General features: G+C 44.3%; 1 protein-coding gene across 5 annotated transcripts in view; it reads right to left on the bottom strand.

Annotated features, from left to right (window-relative positions):
• NCAPD3 (non-SMC condensin II complex subunit D3) overlaps positions 1-26,348 on the bottom strand; it is a 71,706-nt gene that overhangs the window by 5,334 nt on the left and 40,024 nt on the right. For all 5 annotated transcript variants that reach the window (XM_031652796.1, XM_017949139.3, XM_021926769.2 and 2 more), the window contains 16 exons: positions 25,729-25,920; positions 25,297-25,394; positions 24,973-25,088; positions 21,317-21,424; positions 19,073-19,187; positions 18,885-18,992; positions 17,491-17,729; positions 16,554-16,633; positions 10,391-10,528; positions 9,943-10,076; positions 9,467-9,666; positions 5,711-5,821; positions 3,866-4,048; positions 2,271-2,437; positions 1,879-2,018; positions 1,000-1,077 (listed from right to left, as the gene is read on the bottom strand). In XM_031652796.1, the coding sequence (XP_031508656.1) occupies positions 1,000-1,077; positions 1,879-2,018; positions 2,271-2,437; positions 3,866-4,048; positions 5,711-5,821; positions 9,467-9,666; positions 9,943-10,076; positions 10,391-10,528; positions 16,554-16,633; positions 17,491-17,729; positions 18,885-18,992; positions 19,073-19,187; positions 21,317-21,424; positions 24,973-25,088; positions 25,297-25,394; positions 25,729-25,920 (2,207 nt within the window). The remainder of the gene's footprint in view (positions 1-999; positions 1,078-1,878; positions 2,019-2,270; positions 2,438-3,865; positions 4,049-5,710; positions 5,822-9,466; positions 9,667-9,942; positions 10,077-10,390; positions 10,529-16,553; positions 16,634-17,490; positions 17,730-18,884; positions 18,993-19,072; positions 19,188-21,316; positions 21,425-24,972; positions 25,089-25,296; positions 25,395-25,728; positions 25,921-26,348) is intronic.

Below are 26,348 nucleotides of genomic sequence, written 5' to 3'. Positions count from 1 at the left end.
CGACTAAACGCATGGTATGACACCTTGCTGCTCCGTTACCAGGAAGGGCACCTTAGCACACTCTCAGCTCCCCTGCTGCAGTCAGGAACAGGAGACAGGCTGGAGAAGGGGCACGAGAGGTGGGATCAGAAGGCCTGGGCTCAGCACCCAGCTATGCCCTCCCAGAAATCTCCCGCAGGAGACCTCTGACACCTCCCAGGTTCCAGGCACTGTGGGGGGCCCTGTGGAAACAGTGAGGAGTGGAACGGCCAAGACGAGTGGAGCTGGATGCAGCTTGCCGAGGGCACCGTGCACAGGCGGGCGCAGAGCGAGGGGCACGCAGGACACGCAGGCAGGGCCTGGCCACCACTCCGCAGACCTGGGACAGGAAGCGTTTCTTCCTGTAAGAGCTTTCTCAGAATGATGGTTTTATGAGGTTTGAGACGACATGAAGCTATCAAACAAGATAACAGGAAAAGAAGACTCGACTCTCCTAACTCACCTGTTTTGAAATAAAAGGAAAAGAACAGACAGTAGGAAAAAACACGGAGGGGAATGAGACACAGGCTCCGAGCAGATCCTCGGGTCTCTGGTCTTGGCAGTTGCAGAACATACGTGGTACCTGCTGGTGCTGACGTCTGCCCGCCCCGGGAGCAGGCCCACCCAGCAGCGCCCAGTGCACCCGGACAGCCCGGAGACACTGCGGGCCGCCTCCAGAACAGACCACTGGGTCAGTCACCCGACCTACCTCTGCCTCAACGGCACTGTCTGCCCCACGGAGGCCCGCAGGCCACTGTGGTGTTTGACTGACTGTAACAACAGTGGAGCACCACACTCGGTCAGTGCTCATGGATCAAGCTACCGTGGTCCCTGTGAAACATTCCACCTCAGCAATGCACTCACGGTTTTGACCATCAGGACTACCCTGCACCGAAAGGAGTTTTACTACAACTCTAGCAAACACATGGCGACCGCAGGAGAGACTGAGGAGAAGCCCGCGTGTTCCCATCGGTTACTCACTCTCAGGGGTGCTGATGGCCCGCTTGGTCACATGCTCAATCGTGCCGTTTGACTCTTGCTCCAAACTGTATGAAGACACTAGGATAGAACAGAAAAGTTGTAGCTGTCCAGAAATACCCCCAAACAATAATGAAACCAAAACCACCAAATGAGAAAACATACCTGCAAGACATCAAGTTAAAACTGCTAGTATTTAAAATTTTCTTATAAAGAGGCAATTCAGGAAGAAATACAAATAAATGATAAACATGAGAAAAAATGTCCATTCTCATTAGGATTCAAAAAATAAAAGAGTCTAACTTGGCATGAGTGAGAGAGGACAGTTTGACACTATCCAGCGTTTTAAAATATCCGTGGCCTTTGACCGCTGGGAATTAATCCCAAGGATCACATACATACAAGGCTGTATGTACAAGGATGCTCACTGTGCCAGGATTTACATGAAAAAATTGAAAATCAACATTTCAAAGAACAGGATAGTAATAAATAAGTTATTTCCACAGACACAATGCTGTAAAGCCACTGGAAGCAAAGGTTTGAAAGAAAAGTTCATGGGAGCTACATCTGACTTAAGTATGCAGGGAAACAGGTCATAAAACAATGCACACACAGATCACAATCCCAGAAACAAAACACGGGTGTGTAAGAGGAACAGAATGGCTGGAGGAAGGAATGCCTCACTGCTATGGGTAAGTTTCATCTTTCACCCTATTTTCCAAATCTCCTAGAATAAATATGCATTGTTTTATTACCCATGATCCTAAAAGCCCAATTAACGTTACTTGTTTTAAAGACAAGAACACGAACCGTTTTGAAAGGAATGAGAAGCAGTCGTGTTGTGTGTCTTGATCTGTAAATGCTCTGCTATGTCTGGCTTACCCTGACTGCACGTCTTCTCTGGGCTTCCAGAATTTAAAGTGAAAGGCAGCACTCCTAAGCTCCGACTCCGATGCCTGCTCTTTGACTCCACAGCTTTCTTGACAGAATTCAGGATTGCAATGGTGCTCAGGGACATGGGTCTGTGGAGAACAGCCACGCGCTGACTTTCTCACTGCAGAGGTGACAGTGCTGCACCCCGTCCCCACGTGCCTCCTCTCTGGCGCATCCCTCACCCACACTCACTCAAACCTCCCAGGGCAGAGTGCGGAGGGGGTGGCAGGCCAGACAATGACAGTGCCTGTCCTGCCCGTGCTTGGTGGGAGGGGTGGGGACGCCTCTGAGAACATCGCCCCAGAGAACCAGCCCTGATGTGGCCTCCAGGGGCTCTTTACCTGGCTTTGGGCAGCAGCCTCTGCAACGGCCCAGTTTCAGGTGCAGGAGATGACACTGGTACGTGGCCAGCACTTGCCCTGTGTGTGCAGGGCTGGCTCACGGCAGGTGACAGGGCGGGGTTTTCTCGGCCAGCAGGACCTGGCGCTGTTTCTAAACATGGAGCAACCTGGCAGAGAAGATAAAGAGTATGAACCTTCTAATACTTTTTAAGTTTTTAAAAACTGATATATGATAGTTGTACATGTTTTAGGGGGTCCATGTGTGATTTTGATACATGTGTACAATGTAATGATCAAATCAGGGTAATTGGGATCTCTATCACCTCAAACATGAGTATCTTTTCTTTGTGTTGGGAACATTCCAATTCTTCTATCTACTTTGAAATATACAGTAAATTGTTAAACTATAATATCTCCACTGTACTGAATACTAGAATTTATTTCTTCTATCTAACTGTATTTTGGTACCCATCAACCAACTTCTCTTCATCCCCCTTCTCCCACCCCTTCCCAGCCTCTGGTAACCACCAAAAATCCACTCTCTTAACTCCCAGAGATCCACTTTTTTGGTTCACATATATGAATGAGAACATACAATCTTTGTTTTTCTGTGTTTGGCTTATTTCACTTAATATAATGTCTTCTACAATCATCCATGTTGCAGCAGATGACAAGATCTCACTTTTTATAGATGAAAAGTACTCCATTTTATATATGCACTCCATCTTCTTTATCCATTCATCCACTGATGGACATTTAGGTTGTTTCCAAATTTTGCTATTTTGAACAGTGCTGCAATCAACATGGGGGTGCAGGTATGTCTTCGACATCCTCATTTCCTTTCTTTTGACTATACAGTCGGCAGCGAGGCTGCTGGCTCATATGGTAGCTCTACTTTTAGTTTTTTAGGAACCTCTATACTGTTCTCCATAGTGGCTGTTCTATTTTCCATCCCTACCAACAGTGTACAAGCCGTTCCCTTTCTCCATTTTAACACTTTTATTAGAATACAATCTTCACATACTATAAGCAAGTCCATAAGCAATGTACTTTGAAGCCTTATCAACGCTGGGTAAGTTGAATTTCCTTTTCAGAAACAGAATACTATGAGAAAGCTGCCACTTGTAGATGCTGTGGCATGACATAAGAGAAAAAGGAGTACACTACTTTGTGCTCACTGGTCTTTCCTACAAGAGATCTGCCTGCATTCCTCAGGACAGTGAGCAGCAGCTCTTCCTAGAAATGGCCATGGGCCAGTCTGCTCTCAAGAGGGCGTGCTGGGGGAAGATGCGAACACACTGACACGCCCTGGCAGACCTAGGATCTATAGTCACCAGCCTCTGCTGCTGCCAGCTCACTTCCTGCACCGCATCCTCGTGGAAGGGAGGTCTGGAGCACAGTAAATCCATCACAGACAGAAAGGCACAAGGGAGCAGCCAACAAGCAGCACTCTCGAGCGCCAACAAGCAGCACTCTCGAGGCCTTTGGGCTGACTAACCTCTGATGATGGAGATTTTGAGAGGTGCTAGACAACAGACTGGTAGCAGACAGCAGACTGGACTGCCTGGTCACAGCACAGTGGGCCCCACACCTACCTGTGCCACAGGTGCCACCTCGGCACCTCCAGCCGTCCCAGTCACATCTGCATGTTTTGCTAGCTCTTGCTCCTGAGCCAGCTGTTCCTGGTACTTCTTCATGTCATACTCAAGCTCTGATGCCAGCTGTTTGTCAACTGCAAAGAAGTCCTTGACCTCGTCTCGGTAATCCTGCATCACCTCCTAAAACAGACCCAGGAGCATCCTTTAATGTTTTCTTGAATAAAAAAGTAAGCCCTAAACCCCCATGACACACCTTTGCCTATGTTACAAACCTGCACATCCTGCACATGTGCCCCTGAACGTAAAATAAAAGTTAAAAAATAAAAAAGCCCCCAACATGACTTGATAAATAATAATAGGAACAATAAGACTGACATTACTGAAAGCAGACGTTTCCATTCCAGTGACTAACAGTACAGCAACCACCACTGGCCACACGAGCAGGTAAATGTGTGAGTAACTCACAGCTCACTTTCTCAGGAAGCATCCTGGCCATCTGGCAGTTAATGGCCGATCTCTCCCAGGTTCCCAGTGGGAGAAAGACATGCTCAGACACGGCCTCTGGAGCAAGTCCCAGGATGCCACGGATCTCAAAGCTGCTCCTCTGTCTACATTAGCCTCCCCACTGGCTCTCAGGGGATTACAACTAAGGTTCAAATCCCATCTTTGTGTCTTCTGAACATTTTACAGAAAACCTTTTCTCATACCTAGGGAAGAACATTCTTAGGTCTTAAAGAGGGCTGCCAGGAGCAAGACCACTTTGCTAAGAGAAAGAACCATTCCACCTAACAGGAACAGGGAGAAAAAGACACTGCAGTTCCAACTAGGAGGGAAGTCTCAACAAAGAGAAGGGATCCATGCACTCTTCCAGCTGCCACTAGGAGTGGGTTCCACAGGCCAATGAAGAGACTCCCTGAAGCTGCTGACAACAAGCAGCGTGTGGCCATCCTCTGGGTGTGAGCTCACAAGCAGGAGGAAGACTTATTTTTCTTAAGTGTTTAAGTAGTCTATATAGGACCTAAGTTTTTTTTTTTTTTTTTTCCTTTCTAGGGTCTAAAGCAGGGCAATAATACAAGAATACTTGGAAGTTTTTATTTTTATCATACAATGAGACTATCTTTCCTACCTTAGCTTCCTAGTATAAAAAACTATTTGAAAATGTATATTCAGTGTAACTTTTATTGAGGCCTTTAGTGGAAAAAAAATTGTAGCATTTTTTTACAGAGATATAACTGCTGAATTAAATAAAAACTACGTCGCATTTATTTCTTAGTAAAAGATTTTGCCAGAAAGATCTGAGGCCCCACTTTAGGTCTGCCCTGCAAGTCAACACATCCTGGGTTTGTTCAGACTGAGTTCCTCATGGTCCCCTTGCTTGACAAAGAATTCGGCCCGGTGACGGCAGCTCCCAAGGCAACTCCTGCAGGGCAGTTATTTCCTGACCTTGTGAATCTGAGTCAGTGCAAAAGGTAAGCACCCTGAAATCAAACCCGAAGACTCACTTTCACCTTACCCCCCAGCAGCATGAACGAAGATGACTGTGTTCTCGACCCCAGCTGGAAAAGTTTTCCAGATGGACTCGAACTCCATCAAGGGAAGACTTGCTTGGCACAGTGGGCCGGCTCTTCACAGCCCTGGCTGTACATCCAAGGGAAGGAGCGGCTTTGATGGAACCCACAGCCAACGCCCAGCTCCACAGCAGTTACCAAGGTAATGCTGGGTTTGCAGAATTTGGGGTTCTAATCATTCACTGATTGCCTACACCGTCATAACTGGCAGAAGATCCTAAGTAATGAACTGGTAGGAGGACAACCACCACAAAAGCACAGGCTCCACCCTTACCCGGAGATACTGCATGAGTTCCCGCAAAGCTGGGATCTTATTTTTCTCCAGCACAGTCTTCAGGGAGATGATAATTGGAATAATATTTTCTATGAAGTTCCTCTTCTGAACCTGGTAACACAAAGACATGTTTTAGGTGTATGAACTTCTGAAAGACAAAGGCCTCTCCTTGATCTAGTTCTTTGAGTAGAGCCACCCTAGCACACTATGTAAGTTTATTTTTGCTTTTCATTATGATCCTGGAGATGTAGAGGACCTCTGCTTTTCTCTGGGAGACTCTGTAAGCATTACCTCAAAACACTCCAAAGGCTTTGTAAGATAGGGTGGGGACAAATACTACTCATACATTCCAAATGGGGAAAAAGAATTTAGAAACACGTTGAGTAGCTTTTGACAAAAGCCCCAAATCTCCACAGAAGACCCTGAGGGACCTTGGCCCTGGCTCCACATTCAGTCCTCAATTCAACACCCTCCCCTTGGAACAGAAGTCAGCGGGCTCTGGCTACCCAGAGGGACACTTTGTATTCCTGCTGGTGAAGGGACAATGGTATAAAAATGGCAAAGCATAAAGACAGTCAGCTGTCTCTCGCTGTCTGTACACATCTACAAAATACTATGAATTTATGGATATAGTAACTGATTGGACCAAGTCTTCACACTTTACCTTGAATGATCACTAACCACAAATATTCTGCAGTGAATCTCTTTAAATTAAAAAAAAAAAGCACTATAGTAGCCCACATACGCAAGATTTACCCTCCTGAAGCTGAAAGTACTCTTTTCCTTCTCATTTAAAGTCACTAGTATATGTTTCTTCCTTGTAAACCATTCATTTCTAAAAAGTCTTATCAGAGTTCCTGAAACAGGAGGACAACAGGTAGAGAAATAAGCAATTTAATAAACCCAGGTGTGAGCAGATGTTATGTTCAGGAACAGTCTTAAGAAGTGGCTTCCATGCATTCACTTGACAGGTATTATCAAGCACCTTCTCTGTTCAGGCAAAGAGCTAACCCTCTGGGGATGCAAAATGAAGCCAAGCATCCCTGCCCTCCAGCCGCTTCCAGACAGTGCGTGTCTCAAGGGAAGAGGTGTTAAGTGGCAGGCTGTTAGAGAATTTAGGTACGGAGATGGGATGCCTAAGGAGTGCATGGCCATCTGATGGATGGTCCTGAGGATGTGTGGAGAAGGGAGGATGGGTGGGTGAGGGCGCTGTAGACATTAGACCCTGAGGCAAGAGCACAGGAGCAGGGTGCAGCTTGCAACTGAGGTGCAGATGGCAATGTGAAGTGGCGAGGTTGGAGGTGAAGACGGAGGGAGGTATGGGAAAGGTGGAAGGCACACCAGAAGTTCTGTTCACCTTGAAAAAGAAGAATGAGGGTTTATTCAGAAGACGATAGGAAGCCACCAGCATGTTTTTTAAAATTCCACTAGTGAAGTATAACATATGTAATAAATTTACCTATTTTAAACAAACAGTTCCGTGAGCTTTGACAAAAGTCTATATGGAATAAACAGCACCACAGACCACTCACCATCTATCACCCAAAAGCTTCCTGCCACCCCTCACAGTTAACCTGCCTTTAGTCTGTTTCAGATAGAATAAAATGATCAAATTTGTACTTAAGAAAGACTGCTGGGCCAGGCACAGGGGCTCACACCTGTAATCCCAGCACTTTGGGAGGCCGAGGTGGGCGGATCACGAGGTCAGGAGATTGAGACCATCCTGGCGAACACTGTGAAACCCCGTCTCTACTAAAAATACAAAAAAATTAGCCGGGAGTGGTGGCAGGTGCCTGTAGTCCCAGCTATTTGGGAAGCTGAGGCAGAAGAATGGCGGGAACCCGGGTGCAGAGCTTGCAGTGAGTGGAGATCGGGCCACTGCACTCCAGCCTGGGCAACAGAGCGAGACTCTGTCTCAAAAAAAAAAAAAAAAAAAGATAAAAATAAAAATAAAAATTAGACAGGTAGAATGGCAGGGGCCTCCAGTCCCAGCTACTCGGGAGGCTGAGGCAGGTGAATGGCGTGAACCCAGGAAGTGGAGCTTGCAGTGAGCTGAGATTGCGCCACTGCACTCCAGCCTGGGCGTCAGAGGGAGACTCCGTCTCAAAAAAAAGAAGACTGCTTTGGCAGCAAGTTGGGACGTGGCCTGTGACAGAAAGAAACCAGAAACAGAAAGGGTGGTAAGGAAACCATGGAAATAGGATAAGCTTAAATAAGGTCAGAACTACAGAGATAGATTGGTAAGAGAAAACAGGCAGCATCTTGTGGCAAGGTATTATCAGAGTCTGTATCCTTGGGGTCAAAGGCCTTCAGGGGCCAGGTGGGAAATACACATTGGCAATCCAGGCTAGGACAGAAACACACAGGCCTGCAGAGGCCTGCGGCAGCCAAGCTCTGCCCCAAAGTCATTCAGATCCAAATTCTACACTTCCTGCCACAAAAGCCTCAGCCTGGCACACCAGACTCCAGTCTGCAGGAGCACCATAAACTGTGGGAGAAAGAGGAGATGAAGAGCAGAAAGAAGAGATGACTGAGTGAGTTTTGACAGAGTAAGTCAGAGACACCTGGAGCACGTCCTGGCAGCAGGCGGACCTGAGCTCAGGCTCATGAGAAATGCTGGAGCAGGAGACGGATTTGAGAATTGTCACCACCTGGCAAGAGTTAAAGTCACCAGTAAGAAAGAAGTCAGCACTAGAGCATGGCACCAGGATTCCAGGGACAACAGGGAAGCCAGTAGATGGTGGGAATAGTGGGACAGTCACTTGTGAAATGAGCTTAGGGAAGCTGTACACTCACTTGTGACATGAATTTAGGGAGCTGCACACTCACTTGTGAAATGAACTTAGGGGAACTTCACACTCATGAAATGACCTTAGGGGAGCTGCACACTCACTTGTGACATGAGCTTGAGGGAGCTGCATACTCACTTGTGACACAAGCTTAGGGAGAGCTGCACACTCACTTATGAGATGAGCTTAGGGGGAGGGGCACATTACTTGTGAAATGAGCTTAGGGGAGTGGCATGCTCACTTGTGACCTGAGCTTAGGGGAAGCTGCACACCCACTTGTGAGATGAGCTTAGGGGAGCTGCACACACTTGTGAGATAAGCTTAGTGGGAGGGGCATGCTCACTTTTGAGATGAGCTTAGAGGAGTGGCACACTCACTTGTGCGATGAGCTTAGGGGGAGGGGCGCACTCACTTGTGAGGTGAACTTGGGGGAGCTGCACACTAATGAGACGAGTTTAGGGGGAGGGGTGCACTCGTGAGATTAGCTGAGGGGAGCAGCACGCTCACTTGTGAGATGAGCTGAGGTGGAGCTGCACACTCACTTGTGAGATGAGCTTGGAGCAGCACACTCACTTGTGAGATGAGCTTAGGTAAGTGGCACACTCGTGACATGAGCTTAAGGGGAGCAGCACACTCGTGACATTAGCTTAGCAGGAGTTGCACACTCACTTGTGACATGAGCTTAGGTGGAGGGGCACACTCACTTGTCAGATGAGCTTGGAGAGAAGGGCACACTCACTTGTGAGATGAGCTTAGGGGAAGGAGCACATTCGCTTGTGAGATGAGCTTAGGGGAAGGGGTGCATTCACTTGAGATGAGCTTAGGGGAGCTGACACTTGTGAGATGAGCTTGGGGGAAGGGGTGCCCTCACTTGTGAAATGAGCTTAGGAAGAACTGCACACTCACGTGTGAGATGAGCTTGGGGGAGGGGCACACTCGTGAGATCTTAGGGGAGCAACACACTCACTTGTGAGATTAGCTTCTTCTGAGCTTCCTGCATGACTACATTTGCCAAGGCCATGTCATCTTCTTCCATAAGGAGGTCCTTGTCTGGTTTAGATCTCATTGCCAAAAGCTTGATCTCCTTTGAGCTGAGGACCTCGAATGTGTCTGAGAGTAACTCACTGGCATCCAGGTCCAGGGGTAGGATGCCATCAGCAAAGCACGCTGAGAGAGAGAGAGAGAGAGAGAGAAATGTGAGCTTCTGTGAAATGCTCTGGCCCAGAGAGGAGGTGTAATTCACATAACTGGGGGGCTGTCTGAGGCTGTCAGGGGGTCTTGCAAGGGTGTTCTGTCTGGGGCACAGCTGATGCCAGAGAAGGACAAGACGACAGGGGTCTTCCTGCAGTGCCAGGGTCTCCCTTACTAAAGGCCTGCTGGGCCGTTATCAACAGAGCATTTCATTTGCAAACACACACATTTTCTCCCACACACTGGGCTTACCCAAAATACTAAGGCAGATTTTGGAAGTGATGTTGAATCGCTGTTCATCTGTGAAGTGCTCTAAAAGAAATTTGTAGATTTTCATTCGTCTCTCTTTGTTTGACTTTCCCTTCAATGAAAACAGCCGCTTCTCTCTGTGGCAGAATAGGACAATTTTACTGCGTCACGTGGGCACGGGTGTAAGGGATTTAACACTGCATTTTAACTGCATCCTAAAAGCTGTATACCAAAGACTCAAGTGCACTACAGAGATCCCAGTGCTCATCGCAGGCACTGCCCTTAGGAAGCGATTCTCACGACTGCATTTTCTTACGCCGTCCTGCCAGGCCACAGTAAAGACCTGCAGCAGGGTCTCTGTCCAACCACCATATGCAAAGAGCCAGACCTTCCCCAGATTCCCCCAGCTCTTACCCAGATACAAGGAGACAGCCTGAGCTGCTTCACTGACCTCTCGGACTGGGGGAACTTGTTGTACTTCTCATGCTTCTCATAGTTATTAAAGTGAAAAATACACTCAATGAAGTGCTGGAAGAACATGACAGGGTTCCTCTTCAGTAACAGGTGAGCCAGGCAAAACTCCCCGAAGCTGCAAAGGTGAGAGAAACAAAGAGGGAGACCCATTTGCTACACACCAACAGTCTCTGAATACACCAAGAACTCTGCTGAGCAGAAGACAGCTGTACATAAGCGAAGGGATTCAAAATCTATCCCAACACACAGCTCCCTCGGACCTGAAGAAGACAGAAATTCCGCTACTTGGTCTGTCCTTGCTCCACGGCTTGCTTTCTAATCCGAGCGTATTTTTTCCCCCAGGTTTCCTTTCAAACTTAACGGAAGGTGTTGTCATCCAGCTGCAGTTCAAGTGGGGAAAGCAATCAACCAACTTAACCCCAATCAGAGGCCAGTGGTCTTACAGGACTGATGCAATGACAACGGTCATTCACCTCCCAGCTTCAAGTTTGTTGCCCACAATTATGAACAAAAAACAATTTTAGTAACTGGAACTTATTTCAAGAATAAGGATTAATGACAAGAGCTTCACAGTTTGGATCAGGAAGACAAGTTTCCTCTGCAGAGCAACTGACTCAATGCGCTTTGAAATCACCAGCAAGCCCTGGGCACTCTCCTTCCACCCACGCCCTCAACACATCTGTGCAATGCTGCACATGGGACACAGACGCCACCAGGACCCCACCAAAATGAAGATTTCCAATGCCTGATGTAAACAGGCAAACTGTTTGACTACAGGCCACTGGAGAGTTTCTGTTCATCACGAAAGTACGTGACAGAACGCCAAAGCACTGATTTTTGCTCAGGGGTTAAACTAACATGGTGCAGGGCTCACTGTGATCCACTCACACTGTCAAGGCCAGTGTTTTAATTGAATTTCAGAGCTCAAATGCAATTTCCACCCACACTGGAGCACCAGTCAGCTCTCCTTGGGAGGAGCAGCAGCATCAAAGACTGTCCAGGAGACTGACCTCTCCTTTCCCCAGGGGTGCTCCTTATGCCAAAATTCAAATCAGTTTGTGTTCACAGCACACATATCAATTAAAAATCAGAGAAGGTAGATGAGAAATCATGATGGAAGTAAGCCTAGATAAAAATTCCACTGTAGATAATTACACCTTGACTATTCACCTAGGAAACAAGGGAGCAGCTTGACCTAGAAATATGAAAACAAAATAAATAAAACTGTATTTAATAATGAGAATTCCATGAGGCAAAATTCAATTAAGGACAACTAGAAGCACCTGTCTGATCTAGGAGTAGTCAGTTATGTTTTGTACAAATTATGTTGTTTAATGACCCATGTTTGAAAGGCAAAGGTCATAGGATCAGATGAAGTTCTTTCTAAACATGGGTTACTCTGGCAAACCATCTGTGACAGGAATGAAAAAACCACTGAACAAACAAGAATTTATCTTCTGTGGTATTTTATTATAGTTAATCCATTCTAGCATGGCAGTTTCTACATTATGCGAACTTCCTCCTCAGAAATGAAGTCACATATACGAAAATGTAAAGCCAGATAGAATCAGCAAATCTTCCACAAGAAGAGGGTGCACTCTGAGTTTTGACTTGATGTCAACGCCAATCGACTCAGTTTAGGTCAAGAATACATGTGGGTGGAGGTGACCAACAGGCACGATACTGTGGAGTTTAAGCCCTAGTGAAAAACTTGCTGAACCATCTATACAAATACATTCCATAGCAACATAAAACCATGCCAGGATTCACACGCTCAGGGCTGATAATGTAGTCACAGAGCTTTCCAGCAAGAGAAACTGGAAGCCACAGCCAATGTGTGATATCCACAACTCATCTTGGCTGCTGTATTCACTGGGACTTTATTAAAATGGCAAGTTTCAGCCTTGATTAGATTAAGATGCACAGATCCTGCCAGCTTCCTAACTGGAGAAGAGGGACTATTTTGTTTCCTGTTTGTCTGCTGAAAAGTTAGGAGAAATTAACATTACAAGTAATGCTTCCTAGAACATTCCTTTAGAGTGACAAGAGAGAGCACTCTCCAGGTATGTGGATTAGGAAACCTCCAGGACGCTCAACAAATCTTAGTAAGCTGGGAGTTCGGTCAGCATCCTCTCCCCAGCCCTCAGGACAATCACTAAGAACACACATACCCACACCAACAACTCAGGGATGTGGTCTAGGCATTTCACACAGCACGGGCTGCATGAATTGTATGGAACACAAAGGGAAGACCAGCTAAATCTGAGTGATTACCTTATTACAGCCTTGTAAAAAGAAGTTATTACTCTCTTACTAAGAATCAAAATCCAGGATATTCAAACAGCCCAAAAGGCCACAAGGTAAGAGCCGTGTGTCCACTTCTGTTTTCAGCTTTAGTAGGAAACATAAAAATCTGACTTCCGATTTCTTCATGAGCTGAATGCCATTCTGAAGCAGGGTGTCTGCTCAATAAAGGCAGACTCATGAGTTCATGCTGAACCCATGTTCCTGACCTGGCCGACAACACGTGTCTAGCTCAGGTTAGACCCATTGGTACCAGAATTCTACTTGAGGCTCGAAGCAGTATTTCCTACACCCTAGTTCTCCCTGGCCACCACCCCAAATCCAAGCGCCTATGATGGTCTGTCTAGACCCTGTTCGTCCCTGCGTTGCTGCTTCCTTCCTCCATGTACTCTACACTCCAGGTTCCACAGTGAGTCAGGCCCTACCCTCCACAGCCGACTCTCAGGGCACTCCCTATGCTTCCTCTTTATAAATGTGGGCCGGCTGTCCTCCAAGCACACCAGTTCTCTCTCAGCCCTCCCAAGGGGAGGCTGCTTCATCCCTCAGTCAGAGGATGAGGAGCACATTTCCCGGACGCCCAGTGCCTTCCTGCCTTCACCCACCCAATGTTCACCCACCCAATGTTCACCGCATGTCTGCTTGGTTTCAGTTCCTTTTCAGGTGCTAGGGATGGGGAATAACAACCAAACTCATGCCCCTCAGGAAGTCTATACATAGCGTGTGGACCAAACAGTGCGCTGCCAAAAGTGCTCTGACACTGGAAGACAACTAGGAGCGGGTCCAGTGAAGTGCGGGGAGTGTGGGCTGGCTGCTGGTGAAGACGCACACAGGCCACTGTGGCACCTGCAGACGGCCTCCACCTCCACCTCCCTGTGGTGCTCCCGCCTCCCTGTGGTGCTCCCGCCATCTGCCATTTGTGCTCTGCTACCTGGTTCCCAGTCTTCCTCTCCATTCCAAATCCCCGTAGAACTCCCCATGCAGGTGAGCTACTGAATGCCCCAACTTTCTGCTTTCCTGACTTCACTGCTTCCAGTGAGCATCCCATCTGGACCCTGGGTCACCAGTGCAGCCACACCCTGGACACTGTTGCCACACTGGAGATCAAAGAGTCCACTCGTGACTGCCCTGCTGATCCTTCCAGTGATCGGGCTCCTGACTCCCTCACCCCATTCCGATCGTTCCATGGCTTCACTAAGCCCTCCAGACAGTCGAGTGCTTGCTTCCTTTTCTCCCAAACCAGGCCATCCTTGTTGTTGCCCCCTTTTTTATCTCAATGGCCCATTATTTGAGTTGCTGTCCTGCCTTGAGCTTCTGACCCTGCCTCTCTGTATTCCTGTGGCAGTGCCCAGTTAAACTGAAATAATCTGCTTATTACTTGACTGTCGCCCTGTGATTACAAGGCCACCAGCTATTGGGCAGACAGGAAAACAGATCATAGAATTTTGTAGCCTCCAAATTTGGGGTTTATTTTTTTTTTTTTTTTTTTTTTTTGAGACGGAGTCTCGCTCTGTCGTCCGGGCTGGAGTGCAGTGGCCGGATCTCAGCTCACTGCAAGCTCCGCCTCCCGGGTTCACGCCATTCTCCGGCCTCAGCCTCCCGAGTAGCTGGGACTACAGACGCCCGCCACCTCGCCCGGCTAGTTTTTTGTATTTCTTAATAGAGACGGGGTTTCACCGTGTTAGCCAGGATGGTCTCGATCTCCTGACCTCGTGATCCGCCCATCTCGGCCTCCCAAAGTGCTGGGATTACAGGCTTGAGCCACCGCGCCCGGCCAAATTTGGGGTTTATATGAGCAATTAAAAATGTCATACAGGCCGGGGTGGTGGCTCATGCCTAATCCCAGCGCTTTGGGAGGCTGAGGCGAGAAGATTGCTTGAGCTCAGGAGCAACACAGTGAGAACCTAACTCTACAAAAAATAAAAAATTAGCTAACTATTTGGGAGGATGAGGTGGGAGGGTCATGTGAACTTGGGAGACTGAGGCTGCAGTGAGCCGTGATTGCTCCATTGCACTCCAGCCTGGGCATAGCCTTTGGCCTAAAAATCAAAAGTCAGGCACAGAAATATATATATATATATACCACATATTCTCACTCATATGCAAGAGTTTAAAAAAGGTAGGGTCAGAGAAGCAGAGAGTAGAATTGTGGTTATTAGAAGCTGGGAAGGGTACGGAAAGGCTAGTTAACAAATATAAAATTACAGGAGGAGTATGTTAAAATGCTCAACAGCACCGTAGGGTGAATATAGTTAACAATAATTTACTGTCTATTTTCAAAAAGCTAGGAGAGAGGATTCTGAAAGTTCCCAACACAAAGAAATGATAAATGTTTGAGGTGATGGTTATGCTAATTACCCCGATTTGATCATTACATGTTCTATACATATATCAAAATACCACTCTCTATCCCATAAATATGTATAATTATTACACGTCAAATAAAAATAAAAGGAAAAATTTCAGAGAACAGACTAACTTAAATTATAGTTAGCAAATGTAGTCATCAGCTTTTCAAAGCTGAAAATCATGAAAATCATGAAAATCTAATTTGAACCATGGTTTCAACAAACCCAGAATGCAGACATAAAAGGGAAAGATTAAGGGGGACGTATTAAAACGCTAGAAGAGGCCCTGGTAATCTTACTGCACTATAAAGTGTATCTATGCTTTTCATTTGATTGATGATCTGAACACCCATATGTACAAATCCTGCATATAGTTTACTCATTGATCAATGCTCTTTTTCACATACACGTACAGGAGCTAACAACAGTGGGGAAAAATGAGGAAATGCAGGTTAAGTAGCTGATTTTACCTCCCAGGTGCATCACCTGAAAGCATTCCCAGCCTGTCTGATTACACCTTCTCCTGGGCCATGCACTGTGTAGAAAGCCCTCAGAGTCAGTATAGTGGACACGTTGTAAAGGTAAGAGGGTGTGCGAAGGTATCTAAAAAAAAGGTGACAGCCTTAACTTTTTGCTTTTGTTCTGTGAAATGTTCCCCTTCCTTGGAAAATTACACCTAAAGAAAACTGAGCAGAAACTTCCACGGAACTCAGACTAAATTACTGGTAGCTATATTTAGATCCAGAGGGACCCACTGTTACCAGCCATTTATAGTTAATGAGCTCTATAAAGAGCTCTTCCCCACCGTGGGGCTTTTGCCGTGGCATCCAACATTCTACTTTCCAATTGCAGACTTGCTTTAAAAAGAATTAGTTACAACAAACTCTAAGGTAGCAAATTCTATCAGGCCATTTCTCAGCCCCTTGAAAATAAATCTTTAAAAAAATGATGCAATGATAGAAATTAATAATTGCCAAAGTCACCCCCCCACGCTATACAAGTCTGAAGAACTGCCCATTTCCAAGGAGTCTTGTCATCTGTGCACTTGATTCCACACTGTGCAATTCCATCTTAATTCCTAGTTTCTTCCTGAAAATTTCTGCACTTAAAAGTCTCAGCTCTTTATCAAAATTAACTTTTTTTGGCCTAGAAATTAACAGTGAATTTCTAGTGACTGCTCCTCTATACAGTGTAATACAACAAGCATATGATATTCTTCATGCTCCTTCAGGAACAGCAAACTGTCAGCAAGCGCAGTCAGTGCTGAGATGATCCAATGATGAATCTAACCATTTTCTTTTAAACTTGTGTGCAAAAGAAAGGTTTGTTATATTGCTTAGTATCTTAAAAACCTGTTAATTTTTCTGGCACCCACCAAAAGCTCACTAAATCCTACTTAACTCTAAACCAATCTGGAAAAAAAAAAGAAATCCAGCATACATCAGAAATGAGGTAAACTGTTCAGTTGTCTAACGTGAGGAAAAGATTTACCTGGCAATGTCTGGGTGTGAATCTATCAGAGTGCTGACAAATCGAAAGAACAGGGAGCCCTTCCATTTCACAAATTCCTCCTGTACAGAGAAAAGCCGGCATGTTTCAGAGTGTGTCATCATGGGCAAGCCTCACTGTTCCCAGCCACACTCCCCCCACCACGCGGTCTGTCCCCGGCACACTGGCTCAGTGCACAGGCACACGCTTCCAAACCGTCGGAATGTAGTGCAGAGAAGTATATGCACGGAACGTCACCTTTCTACCACAGGAGAAAAATGACTCAAAGCACGTGGCATTAGAGGGATGGTGCCACCCTCTATATATAATACAGTTCGTAATATACGAAAAGATGAGCATACAGAACATACCAGGGCAGACATACAACCTAAGTGAAAGGCCTTCCCTTCAAAAATCAAGTATTATGTTCTCCCCATTATAGGCCAAACACAGACTCTCAAAGTGTATAAAAATATCTAATGCTCTGAAGAGCTCTATAGTTCACTACGTTCTTCTGCACCCGGGAACACCCCACCAGACTCGCAGAGCCCAGCGCAAACACCATGATCCCCATGATCCCGAAGGAAGAAGTTAGATCTCAGAAATGTGGACTTGTCCAAGTTAAAAAAGAATAACAGAATTCAAACTAGAACTACCTGTCCACTGAATGTGCTTTTCTCTACATGGTACTTATTTTCAAAATGAAACTTCACGCTGCTTGACAGGATGTCTGAACAAAGTCCCAAAATGAACATTCACAAGTAACACTGTTTATAAGAGGTTGTGCTGAACATCAGAAGAGCAATACTCCAGACCAGAGATGAGACAACTATTTTTGGATTCTACTACAAAGCAAGCACATTTCCTATGCTACTCAAATATTCCCTTAAACCAGAAGCCATGGTGGAGGGGAAAGGACAGGTTGAACCCTCCTACGCACCTGCAAGAGATTGGTAAGCAAGATGAGTGTCTGCTTCCGGATGAATGGGTCAGAGTCCTTCAGACACATGGAGATGTTGGGAATATACTTGTCCACCATGATGGTGTAGCGAATGCAAAGATCGCACATCACAATGATGACGTTGTTGCGGACAGCCACATCCTCACACACCTCGAGCTCTCGCACCAGGGCTGGGATGCTCTTCTTTGCCAGATCCTCGTGCTGTAAGCACAGCTTACCTGGCACAGAAGACAGGAAGATGTCTCAACTGTATTCTAAATCCTAATTCCATTCCTGAATTTTCTCCAGATACACCTTGCTAATGGCTTCTATTTAATCAAAGTTAAAACATCATGCCCACAATCACAAACAACAAAAAACGAAAGGCAGACAGACCCATCTTGAATATTCTAATAAAAATACCTTAAGGAGAAATAAACTCCCCCAGGGGTTATATATTACGGGATGTTCCTTTACACTAATAAAATCATCTTCCTTTTAAAGTCAACATTTGAATTTCACAGTTATCCACTTACCTGGAGAATGATCAGCAAAGCCTGAGAGGTGAAACATTCTACTCCTGATTATACATGTCCTCTACAGATGCTAAATACCCCATGCTGAATTTGAAATCTGAGCTAGGTAAATAGGAAAGAATGCATGTCCCCTTTCTTTCTTGTTCACAGTTGAAAAGCCTGCTGAGTTTTGTTTGTAGGTTTCTTTTGTGCCTGGGAAATGTTTTGCAATTCTTAGGTATTTGAAAATTAATATTACAAAAAAATTAATAACTTATGTAGCATGAAATATACACTCACACTAAAGGGAAAAAAAAATTCCCAGCATAGAGGTCAGTGTTTTCAAGATTAAAAATAGTTTGAGTTCATGGAGAAATATGTAAATAGTCATCTGCCCAGTTCTGGAAAGTATTAAATAAACCATTTCCTTTTATGGAAAATTTATTTCTTCGTTTCCAGAACTCAGTGCAGCATCCGGCAGGTCTTGATGAACAGACTTCGTGGTGCTGCATTATGAGTATAAAAAAATTACAGGAGTATTGAAGTCAAGTGAAGGTACTGGAAAAAATTACAGAAGCAGGGATAATTGTAATAAATTAACATAATCGTACTAGAAAACACAAGCTCCCTCTAGACCCTCCAGAGAGTACCTGAGTCTTACCGTCTTGGGGCACTGTCAGCCTGAGGGCTCTCAGGACCAGCACGTGGTGAGGCAGAGCTCAGCACTCAGATCAGAGTCACCTCTAGGAACCATATGGGCCGAGAGCAGACACAGACAGGCTCGGCAGCCCCTGACACATTCCCATGGCTGCGCTTACTTAAGACAACAGCTACACACAGAACTTGATGTCAAGCCCTGTTCTCCCACGTTTTTCTTACCTAAGGTAATGATAGCATGTGCTCTAATCACAGAGGGCATGACAGAACCTCTGACCTGGGAGGGTGGCTGAGATGCTGGGGCATCACTGCTGCCTTGAGATGATGGTACTGCAAGGAAGGGAGAGAAAGTCACTGACAGAACCTTGAACCGGCATGCATGGTACAGAGTATGATTTCAAATGCCTTACAATGGTCAGCATCAGCAGACGAAGCCAGGACGGACTGAATCAGAAGGAAGATGCGCTTCTCCACCCTGGCTGGACACAGCTGGGCTATATCCCCTAATGTAAAAATGTACTTCACCTACAAAAATAATTGGTTTTACAGTAAAAATAAGGCAAAAGAAAAGTGAACTCTAGCTAGATTAAGGACATGTCAATGGAGTATTTCCTTTATCCCCCAAATTTAAAACAGTGTTACTATTTTTTTGTTTCATAAAAATACATGGCTATTGTAAAAACTTAGTCACTATGTAATGAAACTCATCCAAAATTAGGACAACCATATAATTTTATCACCTAAATCTAGACAAATCTGCAAGTAAAAGGGGGTGCTATTAATAATTATATTGTGAAAAATAGGTGTACACCAGGGTTATCTTGGGTAAACTGGGATACAGAATCACCTACCTATAATCCTACCACCCAGAGACATCATTGTTTTCGTGTATGACTTTTTCAAAGTATTTCTATAGTCACATGGCTTTATGTTTACTTTTCTTACACACTTATCAATTATAGTAATTTGAAGTCTGCAATGATTACTTTGAATATTAGGCATCATTTCATGTCAACATATATGACATATATCTTTAATGACTACATAAGTATGCCATTTTAAAACTAGGACTGTCATCATAACTTACTGCACTACTTCAGCATTAATGAACACTGACGCTGTTGCGCTTTGCTAATATTTCGATCAGCTCTGGCGAACACCTGTGTATCCTTAGATACTGTTCTCTTTCCTCCGAAGTAAAATCCAGGGTAAAGAGTGTATTAAGCTATTTTACATTCTGAAACATATTTTCAAGTTGCCCTCCAGATTATTTTTCCATGTAGACCCCATCCAAAACCTACTCATGGCTGCCACGCTGCCTTTATTCGTAACATTCAGTTTAACAACTAAGTAACATTGTTCTTTTTTAATTTATGCCCCAAATGGAGGGATGATGCTGAATAGTAAAATGTCAAATAAAAGCTTATACTAGGGTAAGAAAGCCAATAACAAAGTATATGAGTTTAAAAGAATCTTGAAATACTGTTATCTCATTAAAAAATATTTAAATTCTATTTAAAGAAGCAAGAATGAAACTATGTATATAGGGAAAAACCTCTTCATATATATTTTGACTGAAGAGTAGATTTTGATGACACGGTTAACAGTTGAAAAAAATGTGGGGGAGGGGGGTGGAGACAGGACTCACTAACCATAGTAAGCATCTTTCTTAGTGTAGGCAGGAATGAGAAGAGCAAGACCCTCTGGAAACCCTGGGCCAGGCCTGTGCTACACTCCCTGGCCCTCTTACCTAAGCATCCAGGTTCCCACGGTGAGGCTTTTTATTACTGAACACAGGCACAGTAGTGCCTCAGGCGCAATGGTCTTCACTTGTAACAAATCTAAACTTGGTCTGTGATCACTGGGAATTAGGAGAGCTAGGCTAACAAGTAGAAACTGAACACAGAAAAGATGTGCTCTGCTAATTTAAATATATGAGAAAACCGGCCAGTTTTGGTTAAATGATGACCTGTATTGAATGGCATCAAAAAGCAGCTCATTATTTCCTTTACTGGACAGAGTCAGATGTTGGAACCAGAATTACTGCCATACATCTTGTCCCCAGTCAGCCACTGAAATCAGCCAACTGTCCCGTCCTGGCTCACAGGAATCTCTTGCACTGTTTACAGTTTCTAAAGCAGGGGTGCCGTGGAAAACAATCTTGGGGCTCCAAGATCATCTGTGTTTTGAATTGTCAAATCTTTATTTCAGTCATTACTTTGCAATTGCTCAGCACTATTCCCCAGTTCTACTGTCTGCTGTTTCAAACTGCTCAGAAGACATGTTAAATTTTTTAAAAAGCAAACACACAAACCGAAAAGAGTATACTCACATTATTTCTTACCTTATATTTCTAAGCTTGACTATACCAACCTTACAACACATACTGTGTTTTCCCTACTGAAATCAGGCTTCTCGTAAGATTGAACTAGATGAAGTATATACCACTGAGTTTCCCCCCGATAATAAGTATATAAGAAACAAATGAATAGGTTATCAATTTAAAAATATCTTCTAAAAAGAGAGAGTAAGCTCTAGGCTAAGACAGCCCTTTTGTTAAAAGCATTTAAAGTGTACATTACAAAGTCATCTTTAACAAAACCTCACTGATAAAATGGAAGCGTAAAGAATGTTTAGGAAAAGCAGTCACTTACCAACAGGTCTTCGTCCATATTCCCTGTTCCATTCTCCTTCAGAACGATGTTGGAGAGGCGGTGCTCACAGGTGGAGAGGACATCCCCACACACCTGCTTCAGCAATTCCTACGGCAAGTCAAAAGTCATCTCTGAAGGGCGCCGCACATCTCCCAGACGACCCATGAAACACCATGTTCTCAGAAGAAACTGATCTTCAAATGGATAGGCTGTAGGGGTGCTTTCTATCCTTCCTCTTTCCCACAAGTTGTCCAAAACCACAACGACATGCATTTAGAAACCTAGCCATGAGTTCTGGCTAAGTGGAATTTATAAACAACAGTGTATATATCATCTTTCTTTCTACATTTGCCCTATAAGAGCAAAAGGCCAAATATTTACAATGACCCCAAGCAGTAATTTATAAGAGATCTATAATAGTAGTGCTCCTCCAAAAATACAGAAATAAGTTGTAGTTTTGCTGGCATATACAGATGATGAATTAACTACTGTGATAAACATTTTTTAAAGACATAAAATAAAGAGTTGCTATTCTTCTGAAATTTATTCATTAGAAACAAGTTTTCCGTGTCTCTTACTGATTACAATAACTTCAAGGGGTCACCTCTAGTGCACATCGGACTGTTCCTCTATGAGAAGGAAGAGAGAGCTCCCAACCGCATTCTAGAATTCTTGGACCTCACTTTCTGTGGGAAACCATTCCAAAACACCTAGGTTGAGCTAAGTGCTTCCATCCCCTTGCTTCCATGTTACCCGATGCTGATTTTTATTTTAGGAATGATTACATTATGCTGAAATTATCTGCTGATGTGCATACACCCACCCTACTCCTCTGCAGTGCCTTAGGAAGGGACCTGTGTTAACCATTATCCAGTGCCTAGCAGTCCACAGCCTGGCACTATGAGCAATGCTTTTAGCCTGACTTGCCCTAATATGTCTTGAAACTATTGCCTTTATTACTTTTAAAATAACTATTACACTTAAAATTTTAACAGCTTGCACAACCTGGACCACAACATTGGCCCACAGAGTTTCTGCAATTCTTATGCTTGATCCCGATGAGGCCAGAACCTGGGTAGTATGACTGGTAAGTTTCGGTATCACAGAATCTGGGGAAGCCGACAAGGCCACCCAATCCTGGCATTCTCTCCACATGGCAGTGTGTTCCAAGTTCTTGTCCAGCTTCTCCTGAATACCTCTAGTAACAAGGGACATGCTCTGGGATAAGCCCTCCATTTTAGGCAGACCTTAGTAAGTTTTCTCTTCAGTGCACCAAAATGTATAATTTCCATTCATTGGTCCAGATAGGTTGTCTGGGAATACCAAATAAATCCAATTCTTTTATTTGAAAGTCCTTCATAAATTTGAATTCAGCTAGGCAGCCTACCATCCCCAACCCTTCCCCTCTCCATGCTAAAGACTCCAGGCCCTTCTGCAGTTCCTTACATAACTTGCTTTGTGATGCCCTTATTTAGCTGCTCTCCTCTAGTTATATTCAATTTCATCAACACTTCTCTGTAAATTTGTCACTGATACTGAATTATAGAATGTGTCAACTTAGATTTAGCCAGGACACAGGACCACTGCTCCTCTTGTTCTAGACACTATTTCCACTAATACAGTCCAAGATCTCATCAGTTTTTTAATGACAGCCACAAAACACATAACACAAATGCCCAAAGACAACAGTCCTTTCATATATACTGCTGCTGAGCTATATCTTTGGGTAATCTGTTGCTCTCAGTAAAATAAATGATATTCACTTACAGAGAAAAGAAAAGGAGAAATGTGTTTAGAGGAAACAAGTGGGTCACATGGATTGAAAATATCCTAACATTCCAGAAAATCTCAGGGCCTTGCTCCTCTGTCAACCACCAAGTGAGGCTGTGTCGGCAGATTAAAACCGTGAGGTTGTGTCGGCAGATGAAAGCCGTGAGGCCGTGTCGGCAGATGAAAACCGCGGCAGTCTTTGCTAACGCAGTAGTAACCCCACCTGTTTCCAGCTCTCAGTGTCTAACCTGAAGACAGTTCCTTGCCTTCCTCATAGGCTCTCATGACAATGTAACCACCGTCCTAATGGCCCTGGGCCAGCAGCAAGCGGCAGATGACTTCCTAGGCCCTGACTGCGCGCTGTACACATGATTCTTTTTCCAACCAGTGCTGGTGAAAAGAAAATTAGGAAAAAGTCAGAGGCCTTAGTTCTAGTCCCAGCTCTGCCGGTAGTAAGTTGTGTACCACTGAGCCTGGAAGACTTGCAGTTTCATAGTCCGTTACGTAAATTCCTCCCTGATCACTCTTTCCTCAGTCTTACCATGCCTGTAATCCTAGCACTTTGGGAGGCTGAAGCAGGCGATCACTTGAGATCAGGAGTTTGAGACCAGTCTGGCCAGCATGGCAAAACCTTGTCTCTACTAAAAATACAAAAATTAGCTGGGCCTGATGGCATGTGCCTATAATCTCAGCTACTCAGGAGGCTGAGGCACAAGACTTGCTCGAACCCAGGAGGTGGAGGTTGCGGTAAGCTGAGATTGCGCCGCTGTACTCCAGCCTGGGGGACAGAGCAAGACTCCATCTCAAAAACAAAAATAAAAGTTTTTCATATAATTTCTTGGGTCTTGAGAAAAAGGGTTAGAAAAATCAAAGAATGCAAGTATCCCTTTCACCAATAAAAGAGCCTAAAGATAGATACCAGAAAAACACCAGACACCATTTCATAAGAAATAGGTCAACAGTCTTAAGTCCCAAGCAGAAAAGTTACAATCATTGTTTTAATTGATCTGTTAGAAGTAGAAAATGTAACATCTTAAGGAAAGGTTTTCTTTTATGAACTTGGTCAAGAAAAGGAAGCATAGGAAGGTAGTTGGAGAGATCAGTTGAAGCCATCATTTTCTTTTATTCTGGAAAACTTAAATATATTCCAGCAATTATTTAATTTTTGTTTTCTGTAGCCATTATTAATAACCCCAGCTCTAAATTTTTTCGTTAGGATTGGTACTAAGAGTGTATCTCCTGATAAAAACAGAATAAATATATGGTAATAAAATGATTTATTCAGAGTTACTGGTATGCATACCTTTTAAGGAGTCAAAGTAACTCTCTGCCTCATATAAATCGCTGATTTGGATTTGTGTTTATGCATATATAAAAACATTAGCTGCGGGCTGTAGCCAACTTTGGGGACATGATACCAACAAGAGATATTTGAGTAGTGTAACCTCATCGTAACAGGACAGGCATGTCCAAGATTATGATTTATCAAAAGGTCAGGAAACTGTTCTGGAGGGAACTTCCTGCTTAAGTGGAAAATTGCCTATAAATGTTCTTGGAATGAGAGTGGAGGTCAAGGAGAAAGATAACCTTGCAGAATTCTCACCAGGAAATGACAGACAGTCAACAGGAGTGCCTACCTAAAGACACCTGTCCCTGCGATCAAGGTGGTGACCATCTACGGGAGCCATTTCTCTTCAGCAGCTCAATCTTCTTGGGGAATGTCAATTGCCAGTTATGTAAACCTTGCCTTGTCGCGGCAATAGCTGCTGGGGACATCCTTACATGTCCTCTTATTTACAGAACATGCTCCTCAAACTTCAAAACACATACAGTAACACCCTAAGCACAAAGAAGTCAGAAACGTATCAGGGAAAGTCTGGCCATACCTGCTCCTCTGCTGGTGTCTCTGCAGATGCTCTACAAAGCCTCTGCAAAGCGTCCACAGCTGAACTGATCACCTCGAGAGACCACTGAAATCCACTCAGCTTACGCTTGACAGCATCTATGAAGGAAGTCAAAACCCCCGAAGTTCAACTGCTTAAATATATTCAGGTACACACACACACACACACACACACACACCCCTGAAATGAACAGCAAAACCCCCGAAGTTCAACTGCTTAAATATATTCAGGTACACACACACACACACACACACCCCTGAAATGAACAGCAATGCATTTTCAAGTAAGATTCTCCAACACACTCACCAGTCACTTTGTCCCGGGTGCTCTTAGGAAGATGCTTTGCAATATGCCCAATCACACACAGAATATGTCCTAAGGTGTTTGAATTGGGATTCTGCTGACTAGAGAAAGGGCAGGAGAAATACCAAGGGAAAAGCAAGTTAAACACTGCTGCCAACAAAGGCCTTTCTTCTGGATTATTAACACTGGAGGAAGCAGGATAGGTAGCACGGCTTAGGAGTCAAGCTGTGGGAACATCAAGGCACTTACTGTACTTGGACAAAGGGGAAATGGGTTAAACATGACTCTTATTTTTTCATGCTTGTTTTTATACCAGGTTTTAAACAGAAGGTCTCTGTATATGAACAGCTATGAAAAAGGCCCACTTCCTTAAGCCTTGGGCTTTGTTTCTAAGACTCTTCAGTGTCATTAGTGGTCAAATCAGAAGATACAAACCTGCTGATTTTCTCCCAGGACTGTATTATTCTGCTGTAGTCCAGCCTGGGTGAGGAGCCAGCAATCTTGGAAAGCAGCATCCAGGCAGGTGCCGAATGTTCCGTGCCAGTGTGAGATATTATATTGTTTACAAAAGTGGATGAGAATTTTTCTTTCTTGGACCAGATATGAAAAGCCTTATTTAAATATCGGCTAGAAAAAAAAAAAAAAGATAGAAAAGCAGAATTGCAACTGTAAATATACAACACAATTCAGATCAGCGCCTCACTGAGAGTATCAACTTCTGCTGCTCCAGGACTCATGTGGCACATGAAACTTTCACAGATTTTCCTAATTAGTGGCATGTCTGATATCAAACTAGGTATCTTTTAAATTTTTATTATTCTATAATCAGTTATATTCATTTTTCCCCTCATAAAATATTTCTTAAAGCAAAGAATAAAATTTCACGATTCATTTGAGACTCTTCTCCTCTCCTCCAAAATTTCTACATAACTGCATGGGGTCAGTTACAGATACATTCAGAGCTCACACAGTTATAGTGACAAAAATTAGTAACATTGTCCTTTTTTCAATGGAAGGATTGTAAATGACAACCTAACAATTAAACATGATATTGA

The sequence above is a fragment of the Papio anubis genome, chromosome 12 (assembly GCF_008728515.1).
Source record: "Papio anubis isolate 15944 chromosome 12, Panubis1.0, whole genome shotgun sequence".
In the NCBI taxonomy this organism is placed as follows: Eukaryota; Metazoa; Chordata; class Mammalia; order Primates; family Cercopithecidae; genus Papio; species Papio anubis.
This window is presented reverse-complemented; position numbering and strand designations above follow the sequence as displayed.